Below are 17706 nucleotides of genomic sequence, written 5' to 3'. Positions count from 1 at the left end.
GCCTGGCTGGCCGGCGCCTCCCCCCGGAACGTGCCGGACGGACATCCTGTGCCACCAGCACAGCCGGCGTCTCCCGGGCCCTGGTCTCTGCGACGGCTCCCTTCAAGGCGGGGTCCTCTTTCTGTTCCCAGTCCCTGGCACAGGGTAGGCCCCGAGCAGACGTCTCCTAGTTATGAGTCCAGTGATTTCTGAAAAAGACTAGGTTTTGTCAAGTCTTTGGGAAAGAAGAGAGAAAACACCGTTTGAAAAAGGTTAGAGAAAGTTTTCTTTCTTTTTTTTTTTTTTAACATTTATTTATTTTTGAGACAGAGAGAGACAGAGCATGAACGGGGCAGGGGCAGAGAGAGAGGGAGACACAGAATGGGAAGCAGGCTCTAGGCTCTGAGCCATCAGCCCAGAGCCCGACGCAGGGCTCGAACTCACGGACCGTGAGATCGTGACCTGGGCTGAAGTCGGACGCTCAACCAACTGAGCCACCCAGGCGCCCCTAGAGAAAGTTTTCTTGAGAGTAGGGTTATGACCCTTCCTAGACCTATGATCCTGTTTTATAAATTTGCAAAACTACCATTGGGAGCCAATTCCCCCGAAGAAGAGCCAACTGTAAATAAGTCTTTAAAGTTTTATTAAATCATTTAGACTTGAAAGAAGTCACAATACTTAACACACTTAAGTGCGTTCTGTACACCACCAACCCAAATGGATTGAGTTCAGAATTTTTATAAATAAAAAATAAACATATTTACAGTGAAAAATAAAAACATGTTAGCTAGTTAGATGATGAAACTGTTATCTATAATCAGTTTGGGGAAAGTACCAGCCTACAGGATTACACATAAAACATTTAAGATTTCATTAGGTTTAAAAAGTCCATCATTGAAGAAGTTAGTCGTCACATACGATTCATGTCTCACTACAGCTTTTTCCTTCCCCAAACCAGAACTTGTGGCCAATTTACACAAAAAGCTTCATTTTCCCTTTATTGGAGGTAAAAGTACAAAAAGCTCTTAAACTCTCCCTAGAACCATCTAAGGAATAAAGCTATTCAATACTACAAATGTCACTATAAAACTAGCTATGGACATAAACCATTATTATACAATTTGTGCCACTTGTCCTCCAAAATAGTGCAGATTCTCCATCCACCCACCAGGTCAAAAACGGAGTCAGCTTTTTTGGAAATTAGTTTCAAAATCACCACTGTGTCTCTAGAAAGCATATTTCTAGAATAATATAATTACCACATGTAGGAACTGTCATTCTTCTGAACTATAAAAATATTTCCCTTTAATTCTCTCTTTATATTTTAGGGATTGCTTCTACCCGCCCCCCCCCCCCCCCCCCCCGACAAAGATGAGGGCTATAAAGCTTGGCCAGCCAGTTTCAAGAGACCCATGAAGAACAAGGGCCACACGTGATTTAGTGAGAGCCCTCTTCTGGAGTATAGCAGTATAGAGTTGGCTCAAATTAGGTTATGCCCCCAAATCCAGTTTAAATATGACTTAGAAAGAGTAGTCCAAAATAAGACTGAGCGAAGAACAAAATTTTCAAGTTCACAATTTCGGAAAGCCACATTCCTAAGAGGCCATTCTGTGTCACCTGTTAGGGGTGTGAACATAAGTTAAGGCTAATTGCTTGGCAAAGGGCTCCAGGAGCTGCTGCAGTGTCTTGAATGTTTTGTTCCTGATGAACTCATGGAGCGAGACCTCTGTCTGAGTACAGTTTTTCCTAGAAATTCCAAGTCTTCAAATACAGCATTTTCAATAATGTTGGTAGCTTCAGGCCGTTCCATGGGGGATGGAGAGAGCATGTCTTGAACCATCACATACTGAAATATAAAAATTGTCTTGTAACGAAGGGCCAGGTTTAGACCGTGAAATAGTCTGCTAAATCAGGAATCAGAAAATTTTTTCTGTAAATATATTAAGTTTGTGGGCTAGTTTCTGACGCAACTTCTCAACTTTGCCAGGAAAGTACAAAAGCAGCCATAGATCTTAAGTAAATAAATGGGCATGGCTGTGGCCCAATAAAACTGTATTACAAAATTAGACACAAAGCTGCATTTGGCCTGTGGGACATAGGTTGCTAATCCCTGGTCCAAATAAACACGGACCATTTCATGGTAATTGAATTGATTGTTTTCTAACATATAATAAAGGGTCTTAAATCATATCCTTGAAACACAGACATAACCTGTCTTTAAAAATAATTCCATCTTGGGGCGTCTGGGTGGCTCAGTTGGTTAAGTGACTGACTTCAGGTCATGATCTCGTGGTTCACGAGTTCAAGCCCCGCATCGGGCTCCGTGCTGACAGCCTGGAGCCTGCTTCAGATCCTGTGTCTCCCTTGTTCACTGCCCCTCCCTTGCTCATGCTCTCTCTCTCTCTCTCTTTCTCTCTCTCTCTCTCAAATAAACATTAAAAAAAAAAAAAAATTCCATCTAGAGGTGCCTGGGTGGCTTAGTCAGTTAAGCGACCAACTGCTGATTCCAGCTCAGGTCATGATGTCGGGTTTTGTGAGACTGAGCCCCACACTGAGCTCCATGCTTACAGCTCCGTGCTGATAGCACAGAGCCTGCTTGGGATTCTCTCTCCCTCTCCCTTGCTCATGCTCACTCCCTTTCTCAAGCTAAACATTACAAAAATAATTCCATCTTATAACTGCATATGAATGTACAATTATCTCAATAAAAATTTCAATTAAAAACAATCACACCAGAGGGGCACCTGGGTGGCTCAGTCCGTTGAGCATCCGACTTCGGCTCGGGTCATGACCTCGTGGTTCGGGAGTTCGAGCCCCGCGTCGGGCTCTGTGCTGACAGCTCGGAGCCTGGAGCCTGCTTTGGATTTTGTGTCTCCCTCTCTCTCTCTGCCCCAACCCACTCACATTCTGTCTCTGTCTCTCTCAAAAATAAATAAAACATTAAAAAAAAAAAATTAAAAAAAAATCACACCAGAGATCAGTACCTAACCCCTTTCCTTGATTTTTTTGAGCTCCCTTAATGTGATATATATATATATTTTATAACACTTGTTAGTGTGGGTCCTTTTCTTTTTCTTTTTTTCCTAAAGTTTATTTATTTTGAGAGAGAGAGAAAGTGAGCGAGCAGGGGAGGCAGAGAGGGAGGGAAAGAGAGAGAATCCCAAGCAGGCTCTGCACTGTCAGTACAGAGCCCGATGCTGGGTTGGAACTCATGAACTGGGAGATCATGACCCGAGCTGAAACCAAGAGTTAGATGCTTAACCGACAGAGTCACCCAGGTGTCCCAATGTAACATGTATTTTTCCAGGTGCCCCAATGTAATATATATTCTTATAAGCCACCTTGGAAATTGAATCATCAACTTTGAAAAATATATAACAAAGTAATTTTTAGTAAAATATATTTCATTTTAGCTTAGTGTATCTCTATATTATAAAGATCATTTTTTTTAAGTTTATTTTGAGAGAGAGAGAGAGAGAGAGAGAGAGAGAGCGGGAGAGAGCACACGAGCAGGAAGGGGCAGAGAGAGAGGGAGTGACAATCCCAAGCAGGCTCCACATTGCCAGCAGAGAGTATGACCTGGGGCTTGATCCCACAAATTATGAGATCACTACTTAAGCTGAAATCAAGAGGTAGTCAGTTGCTTAACTGATGGAGCCACCCAGACACACCTATAAAGGTCATTTTTAAAAATTTACTTACTGGGGCACGTGGGTGGCTCAGTCGGTTAAGCGTCCGACTCGGCTCAGGTCATGATCTCACGGTTTGTGAGTTTGAGCACATATCCAGCTCTGTGCTGACAGCTCGGAGCCTGGAGTCTGCTTTGGATGCTGTGTCTCCCTTTCTCTCTGTTCCTCCCCTGCTCACACTCTCTTTCTCTCTCAAAAAATAGAGATTAAAAAAAATTTTTTTTTTAATTTACTTATTATTTATGAGAGAGAGAGAGCACAAGTGAGTGAAGGGCAGAGAGAGAGGGAGAGAGAGTGTGGAGCCCAGAGTGGGGCTCGAGTTCACCCGAGAGGGGCTTGAACTCACAGACGTCGAGATCATGCCCTGAGCCAAAGTGGAACACTCAACGAAGCCACCCAGGCACCCCTATAAAGATAATTCTTTAATGCAGTTCTTCACTGACAGATAAATTTGGACTTTTTTCTAATTTGATAATTAACACCCAGTCTGATTTACTTCAGTTTAATTATTTAAGAAAATTCAAGATTTATAAAATGATGTGTGTGTGGACCAAATATATTATGAAATACAAATAACAAAAGTCACAAAAACAAACTTCAAAGGTTCATTACATACAATTTCTTCCATCAAGACCAGCTTAATTTTCCCTCCCACTCTGCTGAACCATTTTACAGTGTTGCTCTGAGTGCTTTCACTCCAACACACATAATCAATGGAAATTAGTGACCCCCCCCCCGCTGCCATGCTTTTTAAAGAAATCAGCCAGTTTTTAAGGTCCCTCCCAAATTCACTGAAATAAAGAGATTAATGGCACGACCCCAGGAGCAGCTCTATGCCCGTGAGTGAGCTAGGAGTTCAGCCTTACTCAAGCCAAAGGACACACAGGATGCACACATAGGACATCACCCAGCAGGGAACACAGAACACGGGGCTGAGGGCCCCACCAAGGACCCCAGACCCAAGTTCAGTCTGTGATTTTAACAAGTTGTGTATGCTTGGGATCAGGTCCCTTTCTTCTCTAGACCTCTGGCTTCCTCATCTGTAAAATGGGAAACTGATGAATTAATGGCTCAAGACCCTTTAAGTTCTGAATTTGATTCACAAGAAAATAAAAGATTAGAATTATACAAACCTCACGAGGATATTTCTGAGTAAACAGTGATGGAAATTTGAGATTTCTTACATCAGTTAAGATCTATAAAGAAAGAAAAGTGTTACTGGTTTTTAAGTCGGTTTTGACATATGGATTTATTTGTTTAAACGTATTTTTTGATACTCTCACAGAGTGACTAAGAAGAAAATTGAGTATTAAACAGACAGAAAATTTATCAATAGCTTTTCCTGACCTGACAATCTACAAAGAAGTGCTTCCAGAGCACAGATCTTACATGCCATCAAATCATCAAAATCTAGAAAATAATTCAGATATAATTATGCTTGAATTGTACATATTATACTGACACCTCGATTTTTTTTTCTTTTTTCAACGTTTTTGTTTTTTTTTTTAATTTATTTTTGGGACAGAGAGAGACAGAGCATGAACGGGGGAGGGGCAGAGAGAGAGGGAGGCACAGAATCGGAAACAGGCTCCAGGCTCTGAGCCATCAGCCCAGAGCCCGACGCGGGGCTCGAACTCACGGACCGCGAGATCGTGACCCGGCTGAAGTCGGACGCTTAACCGACTGCGCCACCCAGGCACCCCTGACACCTCGATTTTAACTGAAAACACATTGATTTGTGTAAAAAAACCCTCAATCATTCATGAATAAATATTTGTGACCTTACATGGGTAACTTCTTCTATTTGTATCTAGCCTTTGTATTTGATATGAAAGAGTACATTCTTTCTTCCTCTCTCTCTTTTTTTTTAGTTATCTCTATCCCCAACGGGGAGCTCAACCTCATGACTTTTGAGATCAAGAGTTTCAGGCTCTGCTGACTGAGCCAGCCAGGTACCCCTGTTTTTCTTCTTCTTATTTTTTTTTTTTTGAGTGAAAACAAAACAAAACAAACAAACAGTTAATTGTGCTAAATCCTGAGTATAAAACGAAGCTTTTCAAAGTTCATTGGGAAATTTTCATACATGTTATCACTCTCTTTATGTTCCAGAGAAAGACATAATAGAGAACAAAACTTTTAAAATAAGATTCTCAGATTTAAGAGAAGATAGTGAATCCACGTAAAAAGAATGGAATGTTCTAAAAAGGAACAATCTTGGACATTAAAAATTGGATTGTCAAAATAAAAACTTAGGAAATTGGAATAACGAGTTAAGGAACTCTTACAAAAGAACCGTACAAACAAATGGGAAATAGGAGGGAAAAAATTAGCCAATTATAGGATTAAGTCAGGAGTTATAGAAAAACAGAAAAGTGGAGAAGAATTTCTAAAGAACTAGCACAAGAAATTTTCTAGAACTGAAGGAGTCACATCTTCTAACTGAAAGGACCTACCGGTGTTAAGTACATTAAGTGAGGGGAAAAGAGATCAATGAAAGGACTGAATTTCGTAAGAGCTTCCAGAAAGGAAAACAAAACGGTTCCAAAGATTCCACATAAAAGAATCAGGTATCAGAGAGGCACCAGCTCTGCAGCACTGGAAACTGTAAGATGGAGTCAATGCCCTCAAGGTTCTGAGGAAAATTATTTCCAATCCAGGATTAGAAGCTGGCCAATTCATCAATTACATTTAAAGATGGGAAAAATATTTTTTAGAAACGTGGAGACTCAAAAATTTCTCTCTCATACACTCTTTTTGAGGAATTGGCTGCAGAATGTGCTCTAGCAAAATAAGGGAGTAGTGCAAGGAAGAGGGGAAACGTGGAATCTGGGAGACAGGGACCCAGGCGGGGAAGGGCAAGTGTGCCCTGGGTGACACCTTATAGAAAGTCCAGGGGGTATTCAGTTCAGATGGGAGGACAAAAGCTTCGAGAAGAAAGACTCCAAGAGAAGGCAAACAAAACAAAACAAAACCCCCAAAACCAGACAGATAAGCTATACTGAGCACTGAGAAAATACTGTGTGATAAATATACAAAATACTGTGTGCAGATTTTGAACACGTTAAAAATGACAATAAAGGTTCACAGAAAACGAAACAATTGAGAAAAGGCCATTCTGGGGGGAAAATGTATCAGAAAGAAAACAAAGAGTATGTTATTTGGTGTAGCCCGTAGAACAATTTTTCACGGTCAAGATAAATTCTGGCTTCATTTAACTCAAATTTTTTTTACATAACTACATTTAAAAAATATTTCTTATCGAAATAAAATGTAGTTTTAACCGCTTAAAAGTGCCTTCGGTGGTTCTTATTCTGTCCACAATGTTGTACAACTATCACCACTATCTAATTGGAGAACGTTTCCATCACCCCAAAAAGCAGCCCGTTAAACAGCCCCTCTCCATCCCCATCTACCCCCAGGTCCTGACAACTACGGATATGCTTTGTCTCTATAGATTTACACATTCTAGATATTTCACATCAGTGGAATCCTACAACAGGTGGCCTTTTGTGTCTGGCTTTTCACTCAGTGTAACACTTTCGAGGGTCATCGGTGCTGCAGCATTTGTCAGTGTTTCATTCCCTTTCGTGGCTGAATAACATTCCATAGCACAGGCACACCACATCATTTTGTTTTTCATCAGCTGACTCACATTTGGGTTGTCTCTCCTTTTTGGCTACTATGAAGATGCTACTGTGAACACTTGCATACAGGTCTGTACGTGGACCTCTGTTTTCATTGCTTTTGGGGAAATGCCTAGGTGTGGGACTGTTGAGTCACGTGTAACTCTATGCTTAATTTTCTGAGTAACTGACAAACTGCTTTCCCCAGTGGCTGTACCATTCTTCATTCCTACCAGCAAAAGTATGGGACTTCTAATTTCTCTATATCCTTTCTAACATTTGTTATTTTGTTTTGTTTTGTTTATTACAGTTGTCATAGATGGTGTGAAGTAGTATCTCATTGTGATTTTGATTTGTCCTTGTTTGTTGCATTTGATTTGTATTAACTTGTATTATTTGTATCCCTTCTTTGGCAAAATGTCTATTTGAGTCCTTTGCTCATTTTTTAATTGAGTTGTCTTTTTGTTCTTGAGTTGTAATAGTTCTTTGTATATTCTGAACACTAGACCTTATCAGATCTATGGTTCACAAATATTTTCTCCCATTCTGTAGGGGATTTTCACTTTCTTGACAGAGTTCTTTGATATACTTGTAACAACATAAATTTTGATGCCGTATGATTCTGATTCTTTACATATGTTGGACCTGTTTCATATCTTTCTAGAAGTTTTTAGAGTGTTCTGAAATTTAGTCATTCCGGTTTTTTAATTTTCTTCTTTTTTTCCCATTTGTTATACAGAGTACTTGGTAGGTCCTTTTGGTTAGAAAACATGAGCCCTTTGATACTATGTGAGAACTATATCCTCTCCTACCATGGACAGGAGTCAATAAATAAGATCTAAAACTGATATAGAAATGGTGATAAGAACAAACTTTAGAAATACGGAGGTAAGTACTGGGGATAGCAGTTAGAAAAGTTGAGGGTGACCACTTATGAACAATGGGCAAAAATGTGACAATGGCCTCCTTTTAAAAGACTTTCAGTAGTTGGGGCACCTGGTGGCTCAGCTGGTTAAGCATCTGACTCTTGATTTCGGGTCAGGTCATGATCCCAGGGTCGTGGGATGGAGCCCCTCGTACGGCTCCGCGCTGAGCGTGGAGACTGCTTGGGATTTTCTCTCCCTCTTTCTCTCTTTCTTTCTCTTTCTCTTCTCTCTCTCTCTCTCTCTCTCTCTCTCTCTCTCTCTCTCTCTCTCTCCCTCTCTCACTGCCCCTCCCCCACTCGTGCTTGCCTGCTCTCAATCTAAAGCTTAAAAAAATTTTAAAGACTTTCAGTAGTCTTCCTTAAAAGCCATGGTCATGGCTTATTTTCAGAGAAAAAAAACATTAATTATGCTTAATTTGCCAGTTTTTAAGTGTATGAGTTGCCCTCAGAAAAACTCTTTTCTGACCAAAGACCACCGTCACTCCCTCTCTGCCCCCATTACTCACGGTCCCCCTAGCTTTGCACTTATTACAAATTGACTGAGTGTAGGATATTGTTAATGATGAATTTAAGCAACAAGGACTAATCAAATAATTTTTGAAAACTGAGCTTTAAATGGAAGTAAACAGTCTACAAATCATCCCTGTAAAAGCTCATGTGACCTTTTCCACTTACAGTCAACTAGTCTGATGGTATCCAGAATAAGTTACTCTCCTTTTAAAATCCTTTCTTTTGTAAACTTGAGTATTTTCTTTTTGCATCTTTTCTGAGTAGGGGGAACTTACCCGGACTCTCTCCATCTGAGTGCCGAATGGGTACAGCAGTTCAAACAGAATGAGGCCTAAAGAAAAGATGTCCACTTTATGAGAGTAGTTGCTTCCATGAATCTGAAATCCCATATAAAGAAGAAATATTAGAAAAAAATTAACAGAGGTCGTACAAAATTAATATAGCCTTAGTGAATCCCAAGGTTGACCTAGTCACTTCTTGGTTTCAATGTAATCGTATGGGTAAAAACGTCAGCAAAGAGTTAATAATCACTCCCAGCCTCTTTTCTTCGACTCACCACAGCAAGAGTAATTAAACTACTCAGCATTACAGAAGGAAAGCCCAGGTACAGCTCTGAGATATGCATCAGTAAAATAGGCCCCGAAGAAACCTGGAGCCTTGCGGTGCTAAAAAAGTTGGTGGGAGCCAGTAAGAGCTGCTCAACTACCCTCGAGGTGAAGATTTTCAAAGCCAACACTATCTAAAGCAGATCTCTCATTTCTAATCATCTTAGACCTCACCCATTTTTATGAGAAAATCTTCATTACTCCAAACCACTAATCAACTGTGGTTAGCCCTCATTATGGTACTTAATTGTGGACTACTTTGCATTCTTAGTTGTGTTTTACATGCGTGTATTTCTTATTGTTCACGACTAGATTATAAAGTCCTGGAGGGAAGGAAACTGCCGCTTTTGTGTGCTTTTGTGTTCTCACCATCAGGCACTGGGCTAAGTATAGAGAAGGCCCTCAATAAAAACTTATTTGTTAAAATGAACAGACGAATTACAGCCCAACTGCTCTATAAAACAAAGCCTCATTCAAATTAAAAGTGACCTCCCCGGACTTAGAAGAACCCTTTTATGTGTGAAAATTACTCTAGGCAGAGAACTTCACGTTTGGCAAACATTAGAGAAGGGCGTTACTCTGAAAGCACTCCATGGTGGCATTTTTTAAATTTTTTTATTTTATTTATTTAAAAAAAAATTTTTTTTTCAACGTTTTTAATTTATTTTTGGGACAGAGAGAGACAAAGCATGAACGGGGGAGGGGCAGAGAGAGAGGGAGACACAGAATCGGAAACAGGCTCCAGGCTCTGAGCCATCAGCCCAGAGCCTGACGCGGGGCTCGAACTCACAGACCGCGAGATCGTGACCTGGCTGAAGTTGGACGCTTAACCGACTGAGCCACCCAGGCGCCCCCATGGTGGCATTTCTTAATGGGGGACTCGAAGCCCTCTCCCACCTCCTAAGTGGCAGCTGACACCAGCCTCCCAGGCTCCTTCTACCAGCCAGCCTGCCTCTGTGTGTAAAGAGTATCAGCTCGGGAGAGTGTCAGTGCCAACACTGGTGACATTACCTTTCCCTCTTCCCTTCCCTCTTATCTTTGGGGGTTGGGAAGTATTCCAAACTCCCCAAACTCTTCAAAAACAGAGCTTATAGGGCTACAGTGAAAAGGACGCCCTCACACACTATTTGGAAAATAACACACCTTCGTGAAAAGCAACTTGCAGTAAACACTGACTTCCATTTAATAGTCCTATTTTATTTCATCCACCCAAAGGTAAGTGGAAATGGGGAGATTTGTACGCAGGGATAGTTATTTAAGTAATACTCCTAATAGCAAAACTTGTAAGTAAGTAACTAAAATGCCCAAAACGAACATTGAATAAATTGCTTCACAGAGAGAATACTATATACCCAAAGCTATTTTCTAAAAACATTCAATAATGTGGGAGATGCTTAATTTTAATATTTTATCCAAAATCTTATGGACTAGAATCCCAAGTTTCTTTTCCAAAATAAAGTATGTATAAATACGTGTTGTAAAGGGTGTATACATATACAGAAAAAAGAAATAAGAACCACCGTTAATGTTTTAGAGATTTTTTAGTAAGTTATTTTAAATTTTCCTTTATACATTTCTATATTTCCTACATACAGAATAGATCGATATAAAAGGAGGGGGAAAAAGTACGATTACGTACATTTAAAAAACAATGTAGCTTCGTGATCTCTACAAAAAGTGATCATACAAAGTGATCTCTACAAAATATCTAAAAATTAAGGAATTAAGTGTAAAATCTCAAGAGGGGGAGAATATAATATAAATATACCCTTTGAGAGTTTAAGTTGATTGTTTTTATCACTGTGCAATATTAGAACTTGGACCATATTTCTTGGTAATTACAACCAAGAAAAAAGTAGCTGGTCTCTGCTCACTTATTTTCTCCTAGAAGGGCAAAAAAAATCGAAAGCTTTGATAAAATATATTTTAAAACAATTTCTTAACACAGCTTCTGAAACTTGGTTAAGACAATTCATACAAAGTATTCTGAGAGACTTTTAAAAGGGACATTTTTTGTTTTTAAATTTTTTTGGTAACATTTATTTTTTGAGAGACAGAGCATGAGCAGGGGAGGGGCAGAGAGAGGGAGACACAGAATCCGAAGCAGGTTCCAGGCTCTGAGCTGTCAGCACAGAGCCCGACGCGGGGCTAAAACCCACAAACTGTGAGATCATGACCTGAGCCGAAGTCAGACAGTTAACTGTTTTTTTTTTTTTGTTTTTTGTTTTTATATATATATATAAAGGGACATTTTAGGAGCACCTGGGTGGTTCCATGGGTTAAGCATCTGCCTCTTGTTTGGCTCAGGTCATGATCTTGCAGTTTGTGAGTTTGAGCCCCACACGGGGCTCTGTACTGACAGTGTGGAGCCTGCTTGGGATTCTCTTTCCTGCTCCCTCTCTCTGCCCCTCCCCTGCTCTCTCTCTCAACTCTCTCTCACAACAAGTAAATGAACATGTTTAAAAAAAATAAAGGGACATTTTATAAAGTGACAGTGTCTATATTGAAGAGTGTATAATATAGAATAACAAGGTAATTGTTAAGAGAATTAAGACTGTTTTTAACTACCATATTTTCACTGCAGTGTCAATGGCAAAATTTCTCTGGCTATCCTTGATTTCTAGTATCTTCAACAACAACAAATATGGTATCATTTATGGTTGATCTCTTCCTTTCTTAGATGGCAACCCTTTCCTCCAGCAAACACACACCCACATGTGCGCACGTGAGCACACACATCAGCCGCAAGCCACAATCCAGTCACAGCACAGCAGTGTGGGGTTAGCTGAGTCCATCTAGTGTCTATGTTTCCACTGACATTCACACTCACTCATTCTATCATGGTTGTAGGTGTCCGGGATAAAGTAAAACAAGAGAAAAATTAGGTCTCTCTTCTGATAGCTCGTATTTTAGAGGGGAGGAAAAAATTTCAGAGAGTTAGAAATGCTGTGAGAAGCATAAACAGTACAATGGGATAGATCCTGACAAGGAGTGGAGGGACAGTCATCTATTTCAAAGGGTGTCCGGGGGCAGGGGTGGAATGGGATATTGTACAACAGTTAAATAAAGTCTTCCTTCTCAAAGGCAATTCCTATGACTGGTCTCTGATACAACCTTCCAAAGATCATCTAATCCACAGATTCTCAAAGTTTGGCCTACGGATCCCTGAGGATCCCAACATCCTTTCAGGAGGCCTGCAAGGTCAGGACTACTTCCATACTCCTACTAAGGCATGATTTGTCTCCTCTCTATGTTGACATCTGCACTGTGGGAAGCTTAGCGTGAATCAAGGCAGCCACACCGAGCTGTACCAGTGGTAATGATATTCTTCGGTGCCACATACAGTTAAACAACAACAAAAAAGGCAGTTTCCCTTAGAATGTCTTTGCTGAAGCAGTAAAAATCCTTAATTTTTTTTTTCAACTTTTTTTTTTTTTTTTGGGACAGAGAGAGACAGAGCATGAACGGGGGAGGGGCAGAGAGAGAGGGAGACACAGAATCGGAAACCGGCTCCAGGCTCCGACCCATCAGCCCAGAGCCCGACGCGGGGCTCGAACTCACAGACCGCGAGATCGTGACCTGGCTGAAGTCGGATGCTTAACCGACTGTGCCACCCAGGCGCCCCTAAAAATCCTTAATTTTATTACATCTCGACCCTTAGGTACCTATCTTTATAATGGTCTGCATGACAAAATGGGAAATATTCATAAAGCATTTCTGCTCCACACCCAGGCCTAGTGGTTGTCTCAAGAGAAAGCGACTGTGCAGTTGTTGGAGTTATAATATAAACTGGTTGCTTTCACCTGCCTCCTTAGCACAGCAGGCAGCACGTCAGCCTCATAAACTGGTTGCTTTTCCCATTTTTTCACCATTTTGACTTGAAGCAACAACTGGTCGACAAACTATGGTTATTCCAACTTGGTTACCTGACAGGCATTTTCTTTCTTTTTTTTTTTTAATTAAAAAAAAAATGTTTATTTTTGAGAGAGAGAGACAGAGTGAGAGTGGGGGAGGAGCAGAGAGAGAAGGAGACACAGAATCCAAAGCAGGCTCCAGGCTCTGAACTGTCAGCACAGAGCCCGACACGGGGCTCGAACTCACAAATGGTGAGATCATGACGTGAGCTGAAGTCTGATGCTTAACCGGCTGAGCCACCCAGACGCCAGAGACATTTTCTTACAGGTGAACAAAGTGAGATTGGCACTTCAAGGAAAACTGACAGTGTTTGTGGCTAATGATAAAAACTGAGCTTTGACATGAAATCAGAGTTTGGGAAAATTCATATTCACCATGGGGGCTTCTTAATGTCTAAAGCCTTTTCTAGTGAGACTGGTAGAGATATTAATCCAAGTGATTTTTTAAAATACTAGATAATGACTTGTGACAACTTTTGGAAAAGTTGCATAACTTAGGGAACCGACAGTTTTCAAGTTACCAACACACAATGTGACAAAATCATGCAACAGCGAAAGATCCTTTCAAAGTACAAAAAGGACCAAGGATGTTACAGTAACAGAATACAAACGTTTAGTGACATGGTTTTAGACTCCACAGGGCAGATGACTTTTAAGAAACTATTACTTACTAAGTTTTGATGCACTACCAAAGACAAACCCTCACAATTACCTGAAAATGCTATTAAATACTCCTCCCTTTCCAACTATGTATCCGTGTGAGGTCTGATTTTCATTTCCTTCAGCCAAAATAACACAGTGCAACAGATTAAATGCAAAAGCAGATGTGAGAATCTGGCTGTTTTATGTCCGATAAGATTTGCAAAAAATGTACACAAATGCCACTCTTCTTGCTAACTTGTTTTTGTTTTGGAAAATACTTATTTCTCACAGAAATGTCTTTGAGATGCGATGGGTTCAATATTGCTATTTTTAGCTAGTAAGATTTTTATGAATTTCTCAATATTAACCTCTAACTTGGCAAATATTGATAGGTAAGATCCCATAAGAAAAACTCTTGGGTTCTCAATCACGTTTACAAGTATAAACAGGTATCAAGACCACAAAGTCCTAGATCGGCTGTCGCAGAAGCATCTGTAAGCCTGTGAGTATGGTTAGCCTGGTGGTGGCTGTGCATGCTTCTCTGATGCTCTCGGGATGCCCTGCTCCCACTACTCTTCTAGGCCCTGCCCGTTCTCAGTGCGTGTCCTTGGGAGACTAAGCATACCACAAGGCAACACATCCTAGCCCATCTACCACTAGTTCCTGCCCTGGTACATTCTAGAAGTTGCTTGTGAATTACTGGAATGAGCAGCCCAGTACAGTACTCTGGCTCTGGCTGGCTCTGAAACCAGTTTCTACATAGTTTACACAAGACGAACTGGAGTTACGTTTGGGAGAGGGGCATTCCAAGTCTTTTTCTAAATTTCCGGCTACTGTCAGGTTTTGGTGCAGGGGTGAGTGTGTTTTATGTGCTGTATTTTTCTTAATTCATCCCCAACTCAGGTTGTAGAAATGGCACCCTAGCAGTGCTGTCTGTGAATACGACTACCAGTTTCCATGATTTTCAGATTTTATTGTATTGGGTATTTTAAGGAGAATGTGGATGGAGATTCCTGGGGCTCATCTAGTTTGTGGCCATTCTAACTGAAAATCCATTTTCAATTCGGAAAGAAAACAAAAAACTTGCCTGCTCTGGGCTCATATACAGTTTGGTCCCTACTTGTCCTGTGTGTCTGGCACACGCTGGCATTGGGGTCAGAACCATCTGCTCTTCCTCATCCTGGTCCATTGCAGTCACTAGTCCAAAGTCTCCGACCTTGACCACATCGTCCACTGTAAAGAATATGTTGGAAGGCTGGAAAAAATAAGACAGACAAAGGCATGGTGGGTGTATATGGAGAAGAAGAGAAATGAAGAGAATTATTTAAATGACTGTAGAAGATATATACAAGAAACTAGATAGTCTCAAACATGTTTCTCTTTAAAATGGACTAATATAAAAATAAAAGCAATCATCCAATGTTGAGTAAGGAAAAGGGAGGGGTGACAAAGGGAGCTGGCATTGATTGAACATCTATTTAAACTCTTAGAGATTCACATTCTCCAGGACCCAGTCCTCAATCTCAGTATTCTAGACTCTCCTTGGGCAGGCTTTTTATGTTTATGACTTAAGCCATGATAGTTAACAGTAATAATAACAGCAAAGGCATACATAACACTGGTAATGCACCAGTTCTAAAGCAGTTCACCACTACTGGGGCGCCTGGGTGGCTCAGTCAGTTAAGCGTCCGACTTCAGCTCAGGTCATGATCTCACAGTTTGTGAGTTCGAGCCCCGCATTGGGCTCTCTGCTCTCAGCGCAGCGCTCTCTGCTGTCCAGAGCCTGCTTTGGATCCTCTGTCCCCCCTCTCTCTGCCCACCCACCCTGCTCATGCTTTCTCTCTCTCAAAAATAAACAAAAATTTTAAAAAATAAAGCAGTCTACCACTATTAACTCATGTAATACTTACAACCGTATTAGTCCTTTTAGACCCCCATTTTACAGATATGAAAACTGAGGCCCAGAACAATTAAGTAAATTGCCCAAGGTTACCCATCTAGCAAGTGGTGGAGCAGGGATTCAAACCCAGGAAATTCGAGTTCAAGTTTCCCTAAGAAAAAGACTTCTGGCTCACTGCCACATGGCCAGCATTCAGGACAATCATTGCCCTACGGTAGCTCATCACTTCTATTTGATGAATGAATAAAACAGACTGACCTTTGGGTTTGTGTCTGAGAGGGGGAAGTAGGCTACCAAGGAGAATAAGAGCTCTTCACTACTACCTTGTGCTGCCTCTTCTAATACCCTAGGCTCCCATATACTCCCAGACCACTGTCCTGAGTTCTAAACCCTCACATACAACTATTTGTGGGATATATCCAACCAGATTTCTTGTGGGTTCCTCCAACTGCCCGCGTGAAATACATCATCGTTCCTTCAGCACCTGTGCTAACCCTGGCTAACATAAACACTGTCGTAGCCCTTGAAATAAGGAGAAAGGAAGTCATTTAGCTCATGACATTGAATGTCACTGGGCCTCCAATACTGCTAAATAACATTTTACTCCTGAACTGCAAAATACGCTTCTACAGTTTCGACTCTGAAGCAGTAAGTTATTGCACAAAACCCAAAGTCTACAGGAATGGCATCCTGCTCTCCCCCAAATGACCCCATGTGAGAGACAACAATAGACCGTGCTGCCATTCGTTTCATCTTTCTCCCTCCCTGCTTCTTTTCTGGGGTCAGTTGTTATTTACTAAACACTGTAATGGACTTTTTTTTTTTTTTTTGGTCTTCCAGCATCTCCCCCTGTGCTTCCACCAGAAATATCCTGACTTGCCCTAGGGAACTCCCTTCTTCCCAAGCGCGCAGCAACCCCGTGGTTCATGTGGAAGTTGTCCTGAGGCTACTACCCCAGAGGTTATACAAGCCAGTCAGCATGGTTCCATCCCCTGGCTAGGAGACTGGGTTAGGGGTGGATATGTGTCCTTGGCTTATCAATTAGAAAGAAACCCAGGATTTCTGATCAATATTGGGGGAAAGAGATACTTTTGTTCCCATGCCCTATCCAACGACCCTCAAAGACTTACAACATGAAGCCCTGAGGACTGCTGATACCTATCCTGAGACCGTGAAGGGAGACCATGCCTGAAAATGGAAACACGAAATGGCGATGGGGTAGGGCCAGGTTCTGGCTATACATCTCTTGATCCTAGATCAAGCTTTACCTGAATCTTGGATAGTTCAGTTATATGGCCAATACATTTCCTTTTTGGTTAAATCGGTACAAATCCGTTTTTCCCATAAACAAAAGAATATTAAAAATAAAATGGTATGAGCATACAGAATGTGCCAGACATTGTACTAAGGAACTAACAAGTGAACAAAACAGACATGGAAACCAAAGGATAAATAATACAAGTGTGATGAGAATTTAAAGGAGAAATACCAGGTTCTATGAGGACACAGTATACCTGAGGAACTGCGAAAAGCCCAGTGTGAAGCCCCAGCTAGAGAGAAGAGACTAGAAGCCTGGAGAACTGGGGGATGGGGAGCGCCAATGACAAAAACTGGGCAAGGAACAAAAGCTGGGGAGTGGAAGGGCCGCAAGGTTTAACATGGCTCAGAGCCTTGGGTCAGAATGAACAGAATGCAGACCTTTTTAAACTGGGAATAAAAATCGTGGGAGTAATTTTTCTGGCACACTGGAAGTCTTTAAAAACAATAGGTCTTTACAAAGGAACAAACTTTTTGATTTCTAGAAAAACTAAGGGGAAATTGGAATTTTTTTGGTGGATAGACAAACGCAGAAAAAACCTTTAGACAACACTGTGGCATTAAACAAATATTCACTAATATCTCATTAACATTATAAAATC

The 17706-nt window shown here is 41.0% G+C and overlaps 1 protein-coding gene across 2 annotated transcripts in view; it reads right to left on the bottom strand.

The window, feature by feature from the left end:
* Positions 1–605: 605 nt before the first annotated feature.
* The window catches only part of EIF2AK3 (eukaryotic translation initiation factor 2 alpha kinase 3), a 69669-nt gene continuing 52568 nt past the window's right edge, over positions 606–17706 (bottom strand). Inside the window, exons 14-17 of one of the 2 annotated variants that reach the window (XM_058683372.1) lie at positions 14975–15142; positions 9002–9103; positions 4802–4864; positions 606–1825 (exon numbers count right to left, since the gene is read on the bottom strand). In XM_058683372.1, coding sequence (XP_058539355.1) covers positions 1625–1825; positions 4802–4864; positions 9002–9103; positions 14975–15142 — 534 coding nt within the window. In that variant the 3' untranslated portion in view covers positions 606–1624. The remainder of the gene's footprint in view (positions 1826–4801; positions 4865–9001; positions 9104–14974; positions 15143–17706) is intronic. The other variant, XM_058683373.1, reaches the window with a different exon arrangement.

This window comes from Neofelis nebulosa, chromosome 9 (assembly GCF_028018385.1).
Source record: "Neofelis nebulosa isolate mNeoNeb1 chromosome 9, mNeoNeb1.pri, whole genome shotgun sequence".
NCBI lineage: Eukaryota > Metazoa > Chordata > Mammalia > Carnivora > Felidae > Neofelis > Neofelis nebulosa.
Note: the sequence above shows the minus strand (reverse complement) of the source record. Positions and strands in the feature narration are given on the sequence as shown.